The sequence below is a fragment of the Lampris incognitus genome, chromosome 10, assembly GCF_029633865.1.
Source record: "Lampris incognitus isolate fLamInc1 chromosome 10, fLamInc1.hap2, whole genome shotgun sequence".
Classification (NCBI taxonomy): Eukaryota; Metazoa; Chordata; class Actinopteri; order Lampriformes; family Lampridae; genus Lampris; species Lampris incognitus.
The window spans coordinates 49,058,719-49,078,240 of record NC_079220.1 but is presented as its reverse complement, the minus strand read 5'-3'; the positions used below and the strand labels follow the sequence as shown (position 1 = coordinate 49,078,240).

Genomic DNA, 19,522 nt, shown 5'->3' with positions numbered 1-19,522 from the left:
TCCACCAAGGTGGCCCGGGCGTTCATCGAGTTCTAGGTGGACCAGTTTGGCACGTGGTCTGACCTCACTTCTGACCAGGGCCCGCAGTTCACATCTGAGCTGTGGACTGCAGTCGCTGAAGGCCTAGGGGTGACGCTCCACGACATACAATCCGCAGGGCAATGGTTTGTGTGAGCGGTTTCATTGTTACATGAAGGCCGCTCTTTGGGTCAGCCTCAAAGACAGCAGCTGGGTCAACTGGCTCCCGTGGGTTGCGCTTGGCCTACAGTCCATCCCTAAGGAAGACCTCCAGTCCTTGTGAGCCGAGCAGGTTTACGGCCAGCTGCTGCGGGTCCCGGGTGAATTTCTCCCGGACAGCGTGGCACCCTGGTCTGCTACAGGCTGTGTTCCAGGACAGTGCTGTCGGTATCACTCCAGTCCCAACTTCGTGGCATGGCCTCCCTCAGTCTTATGTCCCCAAGGACTCGCAGTCAGTCGGGTATGTCTTCATCCGGCACGACACCCACCGTACGCTCCTGCAAGCCCCCCTACGACAGCCCCTTCCATGTCCTGGCAGCGGGGGCTAAGACTTTTGTGTTGGATGTGGGCGGTATGCCAGAGCGGGTTTCAGTGGACTGCCTCAAGCCGGTTCACCTGGACTTGGACAGGCCGGTTCAACAAGCCCAACCCCCTCGGCGTGGACACCCCCCTGCCCCTACACCCTTCAAGAGGAGCCGTTTTGGCCACATTATCCGTCCCCCCGCCATGTTGATTTTTTTCTTTTTTTTTCTTTTCTTTTTGTTTTTTGGGATTCCCCCCCCCCCTTTTCTTCCCAATTGTTCCGGCCAATTACCCCACTCTTCCGAGCCGTCCGGGTCGCTGCTCCACCCTCTCTGCCGATCTGGGGAGGGCTGCAGTCTACCACATGCCTCCTCCAATACATGTGGAGTTGCCAGCCGCTTCTTTTCACCTGACAGTGAGGAGTTTCGCCAGGGGGACGTAGCGCGTGGGAGGACCACGCTATCCCCCTCCCCCAAACAGGCTCCCCGACCAACCAGAGGAGGCGGTAGTGCAGCGACCAGTACACATACCTACATTCGGCTCCCCACCAGGGTGCATTAAGCAGGATAGACATTCACCATGTTTACCAGAGAAGGGGATTGTGGGTAGACGTGAGGGAGGGGTTTTGGTGTGTGAGCTAGCATGTCGAGCAGCCCGAGCTTATAACTGTGCACTTTCAGTTTAGTGGAGGAAATCAACTACCCCACGGCTGTGTGGTCAAAAGGAGAAGTGGTCTCTGTCATCCTCCACAACATCAGGCTACCTTGGTTCATTTGTAAAAGTATTTCAAAAATCACATGGTATGTATTCTATCAAATATAACAAATACAGTCGTGGCACAAATTGGCACAGTCCTTCATTTTGATTGGAATAGTATACTGTGATAAAATCATGCTTAGAGGTGTGTAAGATTGGGTTCCGCTTCATCATCAACCTTTCAATACTATATTAGAAAAATAATCTACGATGTTGTGTTTCCAGTGATTAAGTCATTACAAAACGGTGAATTAAAGTTCCATGTTCTTGTGTATAATCTGTTAACTTTAGTACATTCAAGAGACACAAATACCCCAATAATGAGCGGGACAATGTAAAAAATTTTTTTTAGATCCCCCCCCCCCCCAATTGCATTTGGCCAATTATCCCACCCTTCCAAGCATCCCGGTCGCTGCTGCACCCCCTCTGCTGATCCGGGGAGTGCTGCAGACTACCACATGCCTCCGCCGATACATGTGGAGTCGCCAGCTGCTTCTTTTCACCTGACAGTGAGGAGTTTCGCCGAGGGGACGTAGCGCGTGGGAGGATCACGCTATTCCCCCCAGTTCCCCCTACCCCATGAACAGGCGCCCCGACCGACCAGAGGAGGCGCTAGTGCAGGTGACCAGGACACGTACCCACATCCGGCTTCCCACCCGCAGGCACGGCCAATTGTGTCTGAAGGGACATCCGACCAAGCCGGAGGCAACACTGGGGATTCGAACCAGCGATCCCCGTGTTGGTAGGCAACGGAATAGACCACTACACTATAGATTTTTTTTTTAACACATTGCCACTCATCTTGACTTTCAAGCTTCTGTCACCTGCCAAGACTCTGCAGGCTTTAAGCCGTGCACACTATGCAGATACAAACACTGTTGGGTCATACCATACGTCCCCTACTTTTTCACCTTAACAGATGACAAGATGTTAAGGCATTCTAACATACAGCATGTGTCAGAGGATGACATTTTACTGGCTATTGAAAGGAAACAAGGCAGGAGTGGAAGTTCACGTGGGAATGGGGGAGGTTAGGTGGGATGGGAATGTTAGCGAAGGATCATGTGACATCACAAATGATCTTTACCGTTCAGAACTGTGATTTCTGACCCCAAGGCTCGCCATACAGGTCCACCAATTTCCTCAATAAATGGCTAATACTGTATATAAAGAAGTTCCGGCCTAATACCATAACTACTCTCAAACCCATGTTTAGGCTACACATTGGTGACATAAACCATGTCTGTTTCTTCTTGGCCCTGCTCACAGTCAGGGACAAGGATCAAGGTTGGCCTCAGGTAGAGACCTGTTGGTTTCTTCTTCTTCTTCTTCTTCTTCTTCTTCTTCTTCTTCCTCTTCTTTGTCTTCTCCCTGTCATGCTTGCTGTCCAGGAAGTAGAAGGACCCCATGAGAAAGAGTCCAGCGGAGGACACGGACACACTGCAGGCATAGAAGACATAGGAATACTGGCCCATTCTGTCCACCAAGAGGCCTATGAATCACAAGAAAACAGTGGAGAACAACGGGTTCAGTGGCAGTGCTGCAATGACAAGACAGACACCATTTAACTATGTTGGTGAATTATCATGATCCCTTGTGGAGAGAGACCTTTACTACGAAACTAGCATATCCAAGTTTACCAGCTGTGGTGAGGATGACATTTTAATGACCATGGAAGTGGAAACCCCGGCCAATTCCCAAGGTGTCTCAGATGCTGCTCCATCCTCTTAGTATCTCTTAGTAACTCTCCCCACGATATAGGAGCCAGGCTTTGAGCAGATTAAGCTGACTCATCAATCTGACTGATAATAGAGCAGTAATGCTAGGATACATCTAAGTGTGTGCGTGCGTGCGTGTGTGCGCGCGCACCTGCTAGGGGTGGTCCGATAAGCAATGTTCCACTCTCCAGCATGCTGATAAGCCCTAGGGCCGATGGGAAGCGACTCATTTCCACGGTGTCCATCAGCACGGTGAAGAGCAGCGAGCCGATCACACTCATGGAAACGCCGAAGATCACCACGTACAGCAAGAGGACGTTGAAGGACGCGGATGCGCCGCAAATGGCGTTACTCAGACCGTTCACAAGCAAGGCGGCAGCGAATATGTAAACAAAACAGCCGCTCCCTCTGAAACGCGAGAGGCCGAAGAGGAGGGCAGCCAGGGGCCGTACAGCAATGTTCACCAGGCCCAGGATGGACATGAGCAGGGCAGCACGGTCCTGCTCCATGCCGTTGTCAGTAGCGTAAGGCACCAGATAGACCAGCGGCACCACAAAACCTAGCATCATCCACGTTATCCCCACCGCATAGGCACAGTAGCGAGAGTTGCTGAGCAGCAGGTCAAAGGCCATGTGTCTGCGCAGGAAGGCGACGAAGCCAAAGAGAACAGCCCTAAGGCGTGCCTTTAGCCCCCCCTCTTCCCGCTGCACAGGGAGATTGCTTAGTTCACTAGACCCTTGGGTGTGCTTGAGTCTGTTTAGCCCTGATGCGGCGTCCACTGGCCTCATGACGGCCCCGCACACACAGCAATTCAGCAAAATCCCTCCCAGCACAAGGAAGCTGCCGCGCCAGCCGAATTGAGTGAGCAGGAAGTTGGCAAACAGCGGCAGGATGCTAAGGCCCAGAGCAGTGCCAGTAGATGACAAGGCGTTAGCGAAGGCACGGCGGCGCACAAAGTAGTGACCCATCATAGTCACTGACGGCTGGAAAGCGAAGCAGAATCCCAGTCCTGGGGTGGAGAGGAAATGGAGTTTATTGTGACTTTTCAGGATGTGTGAGAGATGGGTAATAAGGGGTTGTGCGTGTGTATGACCTCTGACCTGTTATGATGCCAGTGATGTACAGCTCGGTGATGGTCCTAGCCAAGGCGCTGACCGCCATGCCCAGTCCACTCAGCACCCCGCCTACCATCACTGTTACCCGGCAACCGAAGCGCTCCACTAAAACGCTGCACAATGGACCTTGGGAGAAATGGAAATAAAACTTTTAAACATACAATTCACAAATACAGATCCACAGACGACATTCATTTACACAACACCGGAGGGAGAACAATGCACTGATTAACACAACAAATGGAGCCTATTTGCATGAGATTTAAACAGTGAATAATAATTACACAGACACACAGCTAAATTGAATTCCACTTGTCTTGAATGGATCCGCAGAAGCACAAAACCACGGATAGGTGTGTTCGGGTGTCCTTTCTACTCTTGCCAAGTATAGATGGAAAGAAGACAGAAAATAAGCCGTCAGGTTCAGTTATAAAAATCCATTTCGTAGCTCTCTGTGCCTGGCCGAAGCTAAATGGATTATTTATCAAGCCAATTAAATGAAATAGAAGTAAATTTCAGCACAGTGGGACCGAGTTCTTTGATGTGCGCATAATGACTGTGGTCTTTTGGCCATTGTAGCCGTTCCCTCAGATAAGGTCTGCCAGAGTCACATGGCCAGGAAAGAGCTGGACCACCAAGTCTTCCAAGAGCTAGCCCTGGAAAATGGGTAAAATGTACATCTCTCCATCTAGCGATAACAGCATCTACCAACTATAGCAATGGCATTTTACTAATCTGCACAAATGATGCCTGAACTCCTTGAATTCACTCCTGTTTTCTCACTATTTCTGCTTGAACATTTTTTATTTTGCATGTGTAGAGCAAATATCTCACCCATAAATACTGGGGTCAAAGCCTACACCAATGCAATGTTGCAAGATATTTAAGTCAAAGAGCGCTTCTTCTTTTTTTTTTAATGAGAGAGGGAGGAGGATGACGAGGGAGGCGATCGCAAAGACAAACAAGCCAGTCTGCATAAGAACAATAGGTTCATGCCTGCGTCTGTGTGCTGACCTCTGGCTCACCATCATACCTCCAGAGTCTTGACTCACCGCTACCTTTCACAACCAAGGGCTATTCTCAGTGTGAGGGAAGGGAGCGCGGGGGGGGGGGGGGGACAAGGTAAAATTTCCAGGAATCCTAAGCTCATCCCCTCACATGTTTTGTAAAATGATCCAGACACCCACTTCTCTCTCACTCACTGTGTGTTGGTGTGTGTGTGTGTGTGTGTGTGTGTGTGTGTGTGTGTGTGTGTGTGTGTGTATGTGTGTGTGCCACTGTGCTGTTACGTATGTGCGTGTTATAAATGAGAATGACAGGCAGTGTTTAGGTGTAGTCACAGGGGGAAGAGGTGACAGACACATAACAAACCCACGAACACATCTCACACACATACCCTTGCCCAGTGTGTGGTCCGGCAGACCCTATCAACAAGCAGCTTTGATTGGAAACAGTGATGTGTGATGAAAGTGGATTAAACCGTGCATACCTACCCCCAGCATGCAGCACAGCAGTCATGATGGCAGGCACCCAGGACGTCTCAGTGTTGCTGGTGTTGAACTCCGTCTGCAGATCGGTGTAGAAAATGCCAATGCACGATGGGAAGGCCAGTGTAAGTGCCAGAACCAGGATGGTGGCGACCAGCACCACCCAGCCCCAGCCTCCATCGGGCGCCACGAGTTGGCTGTGCCCAGCGGGGCCATCCTCCTGCCCGTCACCACCGCCGAGGGTAGCCGGGGCGGAGGTTTGCTCTTGGTCCTCTTCTTTGGTGGGCTCCTCTGAATCACTGCGCTCCATTCCTGATTCGCCGGTGTACTCGGCTTCCTCAGAGCCCCCCAGCGTTGCCCTGCTGCTCCGCCAGACATCGAGACTGCTCCCGTGGTTGTGTCTGTTCCTCGGGGCCAGTGTGTGAGCCTGGCCCTCCACCCCCTCGGTCATGCTGTCCCGGTGCTTCTACTGGTCTTGCTTATTTTTCTGTGGGCCAGACAGCGGAGTAAGCTAGCAATGCGATTAAAAGCGACAGCCCTGTGTTTTAGGGTTGTTGTTGTTATTTTTGAATGGATTAGATACGCCCACATTACTTTTGGACACAAGCCAGTCGTCTGCCCAGATGCAGTTTTGGCACATGCACACCTCAATTAAAAAAAAAAATCTACACAACGTTTCCAGGCAAGCTTTCAGAGGGAATGGCAATACCTTTTTTTAATCGGCCTTCCTCACGCAGGACAGGCAAAGTATTTGACAAATCAAAGTGTCACTAAAATCAATGAAAACATATATAAAGCTCAAGGAGGTGCGCTGCGTCTGTGACGCTGTTTGTCTTCATTACAGTCACAGGTTTATAGCCACTGCGAGCAACAACCCCCCCCCCCCAAAAAAACAAACTTATTTACCTTTGCAAGCCTATGCTCCAGAAACCATGCGTTGCAGGCTACTGCACAGAGCATCACGTTGCATCAGACGACCGGGGGCGCGGGGGGGGGGCACTGTCCCATCAAATCCACAATATCGGGGCGAATCAAACCACCTCTCCTGCTCTCAACTTCCAACCGCACAGTGCCACATACACAGACCGGAGTGTATCACCGGTGTTATTCCGCTTGCAGATATACACACAATATATATATATATATATATATATATATATATATATACACAATATATATATATATGTGTGTGTGTGTGTGTGTGTGTGTATGTATATATATATTTCTTCTTCACGGCTAGTTATTAAAGGCTGTCATTTGCCAGTATGGTAGACGGATGCGGACGACATCGGAGGCTTTAACGCGGCTCTCTCGACCTCCTCGGGACGATCTCGGCCTCCCCTCGCGCATACATCTCCATGGAAACAGCAGGCGGACCTGCACGCGGACCGCAATAAAATGCAAGAGAATTAGCTTAAATAAATATTAGGGAATAATCTACGGGAATAAGACGCACACTCAAACTACCGCGCCGTCATTTTCATGTCAGTCATTTGCAGCTGCTGTGACCATTACCCTTTTTTTCTTCTTCTTCTTCTTCGTCTTCTTTTTTCTTCTTCTTCTTGTTTCTCGTTACCCTTCTGTTATCCAAGTCTCCGAGTGTCCCCGTCTGGCACCATCCCCGCGCTGGCTGCGGACACGGAGCGTCCGGACTCGTCGCGCCGTGCTGAGGTCTTGCCGGCGGTGAGGTTTAGAGAGAACCCGTGACTCCGGAGCCGCGGTGAATTAGTCTGGACCACATCACCAAGTCACGCTCCGCAAATCCGACCGGGTTATCGCGCCATCGTCTGAATCCTTTTTAGGTTCACTTTTCTTTTTTCTTCTTCTTCTTTTTTTTAATCTGAGATGGGGGTATCGATCTGCGTATTCCACACCGCACAGCAGACAGCATCACAGACGCCTCTCTGACACGCGGCTATAGGCTCTGGTCGTCGGTGTCATTATGGGTTCCGTGAAACGTCGTACGTTCCCCTTTTCCCATAACTGGACAGGGGGGGGGGAACCCCCACCACGTGGTTGAACAAGCACCTGCTGTGATTAGTGCAACAAGTCACACCCCTCCTCCTCTGTAAATATCACCAGATGGGCGCACACTCGTGCAAAGGGGGGGGGGGGGGTAACTGTGAAAACATGACACTTAGATCTTAATCTCTCTGTAAACTGTGTTGCCTTCTCTTGTCACGGTCCCCCAAAACCATGCAACTCTCCTCCTCCCACCATCCGGTTCTCCCCCACTATTGAGGTTTACAAGTCATCTTAAAACAAACCTTTACTCATTAGCTGTTAACTGTGCAACATTCAGCCAGCTCGGGTATTTCTCTTCAGAGTCATATGGGCTCTGTGTGACCATGTGTCTTTATTACTATTATTATTATTATTATTATTGTTGTTGTTGTTGTTGCTGTTGTTGTTGTTGTCACTCTGATTTCTCTTCTCTTGTATTTGTTTCCTTCTTTTGTTTTTGTTTTCCTCTGTGTGTGTGTGTGTGTGCGTGTGCTGTAGGGCACATTGGATGTGGTGTGTGTAAAGTGCTATATAAATAGTTTAAAAAAAGAGTAATATAACAGAATTTTACTGTGTATTTTACAGATTTATTCTGTATTTTTAAAATACAATTAAATTTACAACAAAAGACTGTGATTCTACATGTCAAATGTAAAATAACATGAAATAACTGTAACTGTGAAACCCCAAGATATTTCTGTTCTTTTACAAAAAAAAACATTAGAAATACACATATTTATTGTTAAAATACGTTCATAAATGTATCGTAATTTCACAAATATTTGTCTGTTATTTAAGGGAGTAAACTGTTAAATTCAACTTTAAAACTATAGAAAAAATAAGAAATCATTTAAAATTACTGAGAAATTAATAGTTAAATAACTATTCAATCTGTAATTTTACTACAATTTCTTTGTTAATTGACTAATATTTTCATTGAAAATAGCCACAATCACTGTACTTTCCTAGTTGGTAACATTTATTAACATTGTATTAACATTTATTTTGAAAGGACATCTGGAGAGACATAGGGAAAGGGGAAAGCTTGAGAGGGTGAATATTATGCAGAGCAAAGAGTTGGACTTGAATTTAGGGCTGCTGCAGCAAGGACTATATAGCCTCTGCTTATGGGGCATCAGCACTACCAAGTGAGCTGCAATTAAATGCTTTCAATAAAGCTGTTCAAGCATTTTTCAAGCAATTAAATGCTATCAGCAAGCAGACACACTGTTTGATGACTGGATGTTCTCGTGTCACTTGTAGCATGCTCATATTGTCAAGGGCAGTTTATTAGCCAGACTGTAAATCAGCTTAGGCCTATCAAAGTTAGGATCAGATGCAAACACAGTCCCATTAACACATTTTTGTATAATATTATTTTTGGTGGTGGTGGGTAGGGGGATGTTAGGTTACAGTACCACCACCTGATTTTAATTCAGGAAAAAGTCTGAGTCTGCAGTCTGAGTATGGATGACTTGTCATGAGTTTCAAAAGGAATTCCTGCAGACCTTTGCTCCTGAATGACCACTGCCATCAGAACCACCCATCCTCCTGGTATACCTCCAGCATATGTGTATATGTACTGCAGATGTTAACCTTAATGTTGAGGTTAAAACTTAAAGGGATAGTTCAACATTTTGGCAAATTGGCCCATTGCTGGTAAGACTATAGACATTATGGCAATGGGCCAATTTGCCAAAATGTTGAACCATTCCTTTAACTGCCATTTCATTTAATTTCATTTGAGCCATCTCTAAAGTGAAACTGCATGCATCATGTGAAAATGAATGATTTGGACCGCTCTGTGTAGGCTTCTGAAATGACCGTGGTTAATGAAAATAAACATTTGTGAGCGGCCTAGAACTGCTGTAGGCTAGGCTAATATTCAAGATTCAAAAAAGGACTGGTTGTTAAAATCCCTAGTGTTTGCACTGCAACAGATTCAGTGGAGATCAAACTGGAGATGTCTGCCAAGGTGACATTGCCACCACCAGGACACATCATCAGTTGTGTACCTCAGCATCACAGGGTGTTTCGGCCTTTTATCACAAGACACCCTCCGCTGAGGCAGGCCCACCACAGGTTGATTGGTCCTGGGTGCGTGACCTGTGGTTAGCTGTTCACCCTGGCAGCCCAGACGGCGTCTCTCCTTTTGAGCCAGATCCAGTGGCTAGTCCTCTCAGCAGTGTTGGCTAGCTTTTTGATTACTCTCCTGTGGGCCTGCCCCCTGACTCCTAGTTCCCTCAGGAGTTTTGCTGTGGAGCTGGCAACAAAGCCCCTACAACCCACCTCCACAGGGCGCACCTTCACCTTCCAGCCTGTCTTCTGCTTCGGCTGCTAAGTTGGCGTACCGCAGCTTCTTATGCTCATACGCTTCATCGACTGCATCCTCCCAGGGGACTGTGAGCTCAATGATGTAAGCGAGCTGGTTAGAATTGGACCAGAGGACGAGGTCTGGTCGCAAGGTGGTTGTTGTGATCTCTGTTGGGAAGATGAGCTTCTGGCCTAAGTCCACTCGCATTTCCCAATCCCTGGCTGAGTTTAGTGAGCCTAAGTTGGGAAGTGAAGGGTTGGCCTTCAGTTTATCCCCCTCTTGAATGAAAGCTGGAAACCGCCGGGGCCCTTCCTGGTTGTTGAAGGGTTGGGCATTGTTGGAAACCCTCTTGCAATCGAGTTCAGCTGCCAAGCACCTGAGCACCTGATTGTGTCGCCAGGTGTATCTGCCTTGGGTAAGGCTGGTCTTGCAGCCAACCAAGATATGCTTGAGGGTTGCTGGGGCTGTACACAGGGAGCAAAATGGATTCTCTCCAAACCAGAGATTTAGATTTATGGGAGCGGGCAGGACATCATATGTGGCCTTGATGATGAAACTCAGCCTGTTTGATTCCATGCTCCAGAGCTCACTCCATGTGAGTTTCCTCTTTTCAACACCCTCCCACCTCATCCAGCGACCCTGTTTGGCTTGTGCTACGGCTTTAGCACATCTGGCTGCTTCTTCCTGTCGGCGGACCTCCTCAACCACCATAGTCCGCCGTTCGGTAGTAGTCGCCTTTTGCCAGGTAGGTGTTTTTATTCCCAGGCCAAGGCCGCCTCTGCCTTGTTGAACATGGCCTACTACGTCTCGGTGGCGGAGGGCAGATTTCGCCTCCAGTACAGCTGCAGCCGGGGTCCATTTCTTCCCTGTTGCTAGGGTTGGAGCAACTCCTCTCACTACTGGGTCTCGAGATTCTGTGATGGACATGTCCAGCCACACTTTGGCACATTTGAATTCCTCAACCAGGCTGGAAATTGGCAGTGCGAGGGCTCCATTGCCGTAGAGTCCAACACTGCTGAGGCACCTTCGCAAATCTCATAAAAAGTAATATAAAGTATGAAACATTGCAGGGCCACACTGTATTATTTATTCTTAAAAAATCTAAATAAATGTAGGGGCAGTAATTGCAGACAATGTAAATCACAACGTCTTGAATTATTTCACAGCATGTCTGAACGTCTCCCTGCACAAACACACGTACACACGCTCCAAAAAAAAAAAGGTCTCCCAGCGCATACTGGGGCCTAAACCGGAAAACGTCATGACAACAACGCGACACGCCATTGGTGCACTTGCTGTGGAAAGCGCGGTCCCCGTTTGGGTTGGTCGACAGAAACTGTTCGACAAGAAGAAGAAGACATGTCATTGGCTGTTGGGACACTGAACACCCGTCTTTCACGTGACGCTTAACAAGATCAACAACTCCCGCGCGCGCGGCGGTTCCCGTTGGCCGACAGAAACTTCTAGAGGACAGCAGCTAATGTCGAGGCTGGAGGAAGGACGAAGCTACTGTACAAGGCAAGTATCGAACTCAAGCTGAATATTATTAGCTTTATTTACCTCCATGGCTCTGAGTTTACTTGATCGGCAAAAGGCGCCGAATCCGCTAGCATGTCGTCAATTGAAATGTCAGCTAACTGTAATGATAAAAGCATGGCCGGCGCGGCGTCGGCGTCTTCACGTGGCGTCTGCTAGTGTAAGCTGCATTTAGTATTCAGCCAGACCAGCCACTAGTTTACCACTTAACCTTCAGGGCCCATTGAGGCTATTTTTTGTCCTTTTTGAGCTACATTTTCATCTTCTTTTGGCCACACTTTTGGTGCGCTGCAGTAGGAGAAACCTTAGTCAAAGAACCCAATGTTGAGTCAGCGACCGAGGTCCAGTGGAAAGGCACTCAGTACAAAAAGGGACTCTTTCTGTGTCTAAACCAAGGCGAGGCACTTGAATTCGGACAGATTGAGCTCATGCTTGTGACGCAGGATCAGCATGTGTACTTTATTGTTACACCTCATGACGTGTCCTATATGCCAGAATTTGGATTGTATGAAGTGAAACAAGCAAGGCAGAGCATGAAATGTTGGAAGCCTGAGTGGAAACTAGATTATTATCCTTTGCCTGTGTACATGCTTTGTGGGACAAGAGTAATTTCACTTAAGCATAGCATTGTTGACTCAGAGTAATCTGGAGTTTGAGAGATTAAAATCTGACAGTAATGCTTGAAGAACAGCATTTTTCATCCCTTCTAGTCCTCCTAGTCATGGATACAGATAGTCCACTTCTGTCTTTCATCAAATCAAGTCTTCCTAAACTGAAAGACCCTGAGCCTTTGCTTGAGTGTCTGCAAGATTTAGGAGTTGAGGACCTGAAGGACCTGAGCTACCTGCAGGAGAGTGACCTCCTTTCTGTCCTGAGACCAATTGAAGTCAGGAAACTTCTGTCACTGCTCAAAAAGACAAGTATGTGTTTCAATTTGTACATAATAAACTTTCACATTAGAAAAATGTGCATATTCATAATATACTTATTAGGTACACTTGTTCAAATTAATGCAGTCCAATACAGCAGCTCTACTATGAATTATACTTGAAAGAATCTTCTTTACATTTTTGTTGTTTTCAAAAAGGTGATAACTATAAATTATATCTTGTTCATCATTGATTCCATAGTGGGTGGTAGTGGTGGTGTACTGTACTGCATTATATTGAGAAAGGAACACTTTGAAATGTACGAATTGGCTACTGAGTATATAATTATGTTAGTTATTAATATACCCAGATCGAGCTATGTGATGTCTGTATGGTAATATTACTACTATGTGTTCTTTATTAAGGCCAACAAGATGTCTTGGACAGTCCTCCAAGTTACCAAAGCAATGAACATTTCAGCAGAGCGAGTACCAGTGCAAGTCCAGTAACACCGTCTGATGAGATGCCCCTTTCTGGTGAGTACATGCCTCTGTTGTACAGAATCACTCTCTTTTGGGTTAGATGGGCTGGAAAATAATGTAATTACCCATAACCAGTGATGTTGCTAAGTCTGCGTCCTGCATCTCTGACGCATTAAAATCTGAAAGGACTCACTAAACTCACTATCCATGCATCCCAGGGACTCACCTCATTTTTCCCATGAAAAACAATACATTGTGAACAGCAAATTCTGTTTAAAATCAATAACTAGCAAAAGAAACCTTGCCCGAACACAGCCAGAAAAATGACCCAAGTCATTTCTATATAGTTTCGGCCCGAACCAGCGTCCCGAAAGAGGAAAAAGGCTGCATGAAAACCCACCTATTATTTCGTAACAGCTAATGTTCTCTGTGTACTCTTAGGGTGGTTACAGCTCAGCAACTGCAAGTTCACCGCGGTCAACATGTAGTTCAAGTATGGATACCACACCTCGTCGACTGTATGACAACAGCTGGCATTTTAAATTTCAAATTCCTTGGCAGAAAATTCCATCTGCGATCATCAGAAAGCTGGAAACAAGAAAGTGGCCAAAAAAAAGTGAGAGACTTGAAATCATACGGCTCATTGTCAGTGAAATCTTAACCATGTGCCCAACACCTGGGAAGAAACATATCGGTGAGATGGCAAGGAAGATGACAAAGGCCTACCCTGCGGCATTTACTGATGTCATTGAAGGTGAAGTTGTTGGCAGTGGGTATGACTCACTCACCAAACAGATGGTCAGCAGAGTGGATAACCTGAAGAGAGGAAACGCTTCACTTTCCTTAAAGAGACGAATTATTAGCAGCAGTGAAGGAGAGGATACCCCACCTCAGAAAAGAAGACTAGACACTTACGGGTGTATAAACTGGCAACCAACATGACTTCCAACTGGTGAAACCCCTGAATCCCAGAAACATGCACAAGAAGAGTTAAAAAAATGTGGAGAGAAAGATGCTGTGACAGCACAGCATTGAGAAATGATGAGAGCCACTTTCTTCACTCAGAGAAAGACATTATCAGTGGGACTGACACTTCTGACTTGAAAAAGGAGTGGCCATATCTGTTTGAGACAACTGGCATGAAGACTCATTTTAAAGAGCTTACAGGCGTGGACATCGAAGACATAAACATAGCAAATAAATGTTCCAGAGTTATTTCATTTCTTAAATCTAGTGACAAGACAGGGAAGATGGAGACCATCTTCAAGGAAATGGAAACATCAAGCAAAAATGTTGCAGATGTGAATGTTGCAGCGTTTCTTCCACTGCTCCTCAAGTACTTCAATGAAGAAGAAGAACAGATGTTCACAAAGTTGATCAAACAACCTTGCCCTCTGAAGTGGACTGTGCTGAACTTCCAAGTACATCATGTATTGTTGTGTGTGGTATGAATATTTGTCTTTTTCTATTCTATTTACATTTAAGATACTGTTATTTTAGTATTGTGATTACTTTACTGAACAGCTTATTTTCTGTGCATGATAACTCTTTATAGTATCGAAAGTTAAAGTTTTGAATTTACACTTCTTGATTGGGTTATTGTCTGATTGGCTGTTATTGTGGTTGTAGCTATTCTCGGCTTCATAGTATTTGAGACCATCCCTAAGATTTCCCCATTTACTGCATCTTTATCCTGAAATATGTTTATGCATTGATATTAATGATGTGAAGCCTGCGGAGTTACTGTAGTTCAGGCAGACTACTCAAGTTGCGCGCATCCTGATCAGCTGATCAGTCGCATGCTTACCTGCTCATTCCTGGCTATTCTGCTGCTGCTGTCACCGCTGCTCTGCTGCTGCCTCTGTTTTGCTATTACATTTGCTGCTGCTGCTCGTACTGCTCCTGAGGTACTGCACCTCCCCAGCATCCACCTGTGGGCTGTTTCTATGATCCTCTGTGGGGTCTGCTGTTCATTCCTTGTAATGTCTGTCAAGCAGATCATTATTCAGGGAATGAATAAACTGAGACAGAGCCTGATGTCAAACCTGCTGCAGCCATGTTCAAGAACCCTATGCTGTGCTTCAGCTTGCCATGCTTATGCTCAATAATTTATTTTTCGCACTTCAGAGTTGTCTGACTGAACTAATAATACTTCAAACCACAATATATTAAAACAAAAAAACAGAAAACTATTACCATTACTTTGATTGTTATTGTTGTACTGGACTCAGCAATTTTCAGTGTTTCAGCGCAACATTTCAGTTGTCGGAGTTATGGTCTTTTGGCTCAGTTTGTCATGAAAATGTTCCCCTTTTCTCTTGTCCTTGTACACAACAGGAAACTCGACTTTGGCAGCGGAGAATTTCATGCTGTCTGCAGACCAGACCATTGTGAATGGCCACAACAGAGTCTTCAGTGATGCTCTTATGCTGATGTTTGGTTCGTACTACTGTATGAACATATCTTACCCAGCAGCCCAAGCATCAACTTTGGAGTTCTTACAGAGGTAAGACAGCACTAGTCAATTTAATACATCAAAATAAGATATATAATGCACATAAAACTGAGCACTGCTCAAGTGCTGAAATGATTAGTACAGGGGTTCCCAAACTTAGTCAACTCAGGGCCCACTTGAAAATCTCAAAATTTTTTGCAGCCCACCTCTGCCCTCATCAACAATACAGAGGCCTAATAATGCAATTTCAGTGCACTTTTTTTAATCTTAATGATAAAGATAAAACATTCAGAACTGAACTGAAAGTAGCAGGAAGCTCCAAAGTCACTAATGCAGCATGCTGATCCTGCCTGTTCATGGAGCATCCTGACTGAATCCTGAAGAAACCAGGGAATGTCTTCAGTGTGGGAGGATGCGTTCACTTTCATGTCCACTGAGGGTGGGACAGTTCACTAATCCACAGTATGGTTTGATTTACATTGTTGTTGTTTTCCCTTTCCAGAAACACCATTCTATTATTACATTTTATTCAAAGTAAAGATGGTCATCTGTAAAATATCAGATTACTACCTGAAGTGAGAAGGATCACCCAGTTGTAGGCATCTACATCTGTTATCATAGTTAAATCTCCTTCTATGGTTCTTGGTGAATATTTAGCTTTTTTATTCTTAAAGTTTTATTGCTCTGACTGTAGCACCTCAGCGTTGGAGTTCCAGGAGCAGCCACAGGCTCTCCTGGTTCTTCATGAAACCAGAAGAAACCAGAGCTCTCCCAGCACACTTCACAGGTGTTGGTCATAATAGGAAGCTTTGTTGGTCACAATGTGGCACATTCACACACCTTTCAATTCATGATCCATCTTTGGGTGATTTTTGTTCTATTTGGATAAATTGGGGAATGCTTGGAGATTTATGGAGGTGCAGGTGCTTTACTTTCAGCCTACATGCAGATCAGGAAAGCTTGACCGCCTGCTGCACACGAGCACTCATGCCAGGAGACAAGTCACTCAGACCGGTCAGGAGTCAGCACTGCCACGAGAAGGCCCCACTAGGAGGTGGAGTTGGGTCGTGGAGAGCAGCAGCATGGAGCTGCCGAGATGACAGGCCGCCCGCCAGCTGAAGATGGACTTGTGTTGTGGATATTTCTCAGTGGGCTGAAGTTAGTTTACTGTGTGGCTCAGCTGTTAGATAACGTTACTAACCTCTGAGGCTGAAGGGACATGACTGAAGATGGTGCTGGTTCCCGCCCGGTCTTGGTGACTTGTCTCCTGCCATGAGTGCTGGTCGGCAGGCTTTTCTGCTGTGCATGTAGGCTGAAAGTAAAGCACCTGCACTTCCACAAGTCTCCAAGCATTTCCTGAATTTATCCAAATATCACAATAACAAAATGATAAAATCAAAAACTTAATTTTAATGTTCTTTTTTATTGTAAGGGAAAAACAACCTTGTTTTCTCTTTTTCTGATTTGGTTATGAAATGCAATAATGAAAGATCGACCCATACATGGAGTAGGACAATGTATTACTGACCTTTTGAATTTTTTATAATAACATTTCAAGAATGTATGTAAATTTATGTAATTTACGTCATTTGATATCACAAGGGAGAGTTATGACTAAAAAAAATGAGTGAAAAATGGTCCGAACTGTACCTGAGAGTTCTTTTTTTTTTTCAGACTGGCTATGTCTCTTATTTATCCTTATTCATGCTTATGTCAAGTCACAGAAACAGGTGCTTGTTAATGCTTATTTATGAAATAATGACAAAACAAAACTCAAAAACCCAAGAAACCTTTGAGTAGCAGATCCTCCTGACCGAAGTTACGTTCTTCTCCCTGAAATAGTATTTGCAATATTAATAATGATAATGGCTTGGATGTATATAGCGCTTTTCAAGACACCCAAAGCGCTTTACAAAGACCGCCATTCATTCATACACATTCTCAACGGTGGTGGTAAACTATGTTTGTAGCCACAGCTGCCCTGGGGCAGACTGACGGAAGCGTGGTTGCCATTTCGCGCCAAACGGCCCCTCCGACCACCACCAAACATTCATACACATTCATAAACAATACATATACACAATACTCACATCTTTTCATTACATCTCTTCCACAGTGCCCTGTATGTCCAAACACTCTTTCTACACTGTTGTGTAACCTTATTGCAAATGTATGAAAACATTAAAGTACAGTCCACAGTCACCAAAGTTGTTGGGGTTTTTTTTTCATTTGACAGGTGCCTCTTCAAGATAAATCCAGACAAGGGATCAAAAGTGGAGCGGAACGCCACCAAAAAACAAGCTGTCAGTCCAAAGGTTCTTACACTGATAACCAAAATTGCAGACTACGAGTGGAGGGAATAAGTGCTCGCAAGTTATGGATATGTTGTCCAAGTTATAGACTGTTATATCCAGTGAGGTTTCATGTAAGCTATTTGTTATGTAGCTTTGTTATCAATGTTGTAGATGTATAATTACTTGCCTTGGATAGAGTATAGAGTCATTACCAGTGAGGTTTGACGAAGTTTGTAATCCATGTTGTTATGGATGCTTTGAATGTTGCTGCAAGTTGGTAACTCAACTTTTTTTTAATTTTTTTTTACCTTTTTCTTTTTTCTTTCATTTCCAATTCAGTTGAATTTTAATAGCTAGCTTTTGTTTTTGTTTTTTATTTGTTTCAGAACCAGACAGTCATTTTAATTTAATTTATTTTTGAATTTTGCTGTAATAATGGTTTTACCCGTTAAGTTAAATAAAAATACTGAGAACAGGAAATTGTAGCTGTTCTTGTTCAGCTTAGTCCCATTCAAACAATTCATTTAAACCCCTTTTCCCACTGGCCAAAAAACAGTTTAAACCATTTAAAATTAAAATAATTCTGGTGTAATTGTATAGGTGAGCATAGTTGTTTAAGTTGAAAGTCCATTAAATATTCAGAAAATCTATGTAAACGAACACAACTGAAACTGAATTGTTGCAATTGTAAACCCAGTATCTAGTTTTTCAAGTTTTTTGACATGTTTTGAAAGATGAATCACATTATTTTGTGTCATATACTGTTGTATTACATCAAATATAAATTATTATACAACCTCTTTACATAAAATGACAGCACATTTCTGTAAATTTAAGCATTATTATTCATATTACAATGTTTATTTACCATATTTATAGGTAATTTCATTGTTTTAACACGTAAAATGTTTGTAATTGTTAAAAACAACGTAAAATAACTAAATATACATTTGATGTGATCTAAAATTAACAGTAAATTTTTGCAATTGTAAACCCAATATCTAGTTTTTAAAGTTTTTTGACATGTTTTGAAAGATGAATCACATCATTTTGTGTGACGTATACTGTTATATTACATCAAATATAAATTATTATACAACCTCTTTACATAAAATAATGTCATTAAACCAACTAATAACAGCACATTTCTGTAAATTTAAGCATTATTACTCGTATTACAATATTTATAGGTAACTTCATTGTTTTAAAACGTAAAATGTTTGTAATTAAACGTTAAAAACAACCTGAAAATAAGGCAAAATCTTGTTGAAATTACAACTATAAAATGTATTCAAATTATGGAAAATAACCGTATTTTTACGAGAAAGTAATTTTCTGTCATTTTACGGTATTTTTTTGGCGTCCCAGCTGCTGGAAAATTACCGTTTTTTTACGATTTTTTTTTTTTTTACTGTGAAGGTGGAGTTGGACAGCGGTTGCTGACGTGGCTGGGAAGGCCTGTGACATGGCAGTGAGAACGGTACTATGTGTCATATTTCACGTGTCTAACAGTCTGGTAAAGTCCAACGGTGAGGAAGATGTTCACCAAAAGGCACCCCCCCCCGCCCCTGCCCCTGTCCCAATTGTACTTGACCAATCACCCTACTCTTCACATCCGCCTTCCCACCCACAGACACAGCCAATTGTGTCTGCAGAGACACCCGACCAAGCCAGAGGTAACATGGGGCGAACCCCCGTGTTGGCAGGCAACGGAATAGACTGCTACGCTAGATAGAGGTCCAAGTTTAGGTGTCTTTATGCATGCTCAGTAATCCAGGTAGGAAAATCAAAGAAAGTTGAATCAGTTCATCTGGACACCATCTCTCAATGAACGGTGTGTCTGGGCGAACTGGTCCAAGTTTGGGTTGCTCTGACACAGGAGACCCAGAGCACAAAACATCAGGTTTGATTTCATTTTAGGTTTACTTACTTTAGGTGTGGGTGGGCTGATG

At 44.7% G+C, this 19,522-nt stretch overlaps 1 protein-coding gene across 1 annotated transcript; it reads right to left on the bottom strand.

Moving 5' to 3' along the window:
* Positions 1-1,623: 1,623 nt before the first annotated feature.
* slc16a5b (solute carrier family 16 member 5b) lies at positions 1,624-7,544 on the bottom strand. Its single transcript, XM_056288019.1, has 5 exons — positions 7,132-7,544; positions 5,623-6,103; positions 4,115-4,255; positions 3,166-4,023; positions 1,624-2,788 (listed from the first exon to the last, which is right to left on the bottom strand). Exons 2-5 carry the CDS (start codon positions 6,065-6,067, stop codon positions 2,514-2,516), a joined length of 1,719 nt encoding a protein of 572 aa, XP_056143994.1. The 5' UTR covers positions 6,068-6,103; positions 7,132-7,544; the 3' UTR covers positions 1,624-2,513.
* Between the last annotated feature and the right edge of the window lie 11,978 nt (positions 7,545-19,522).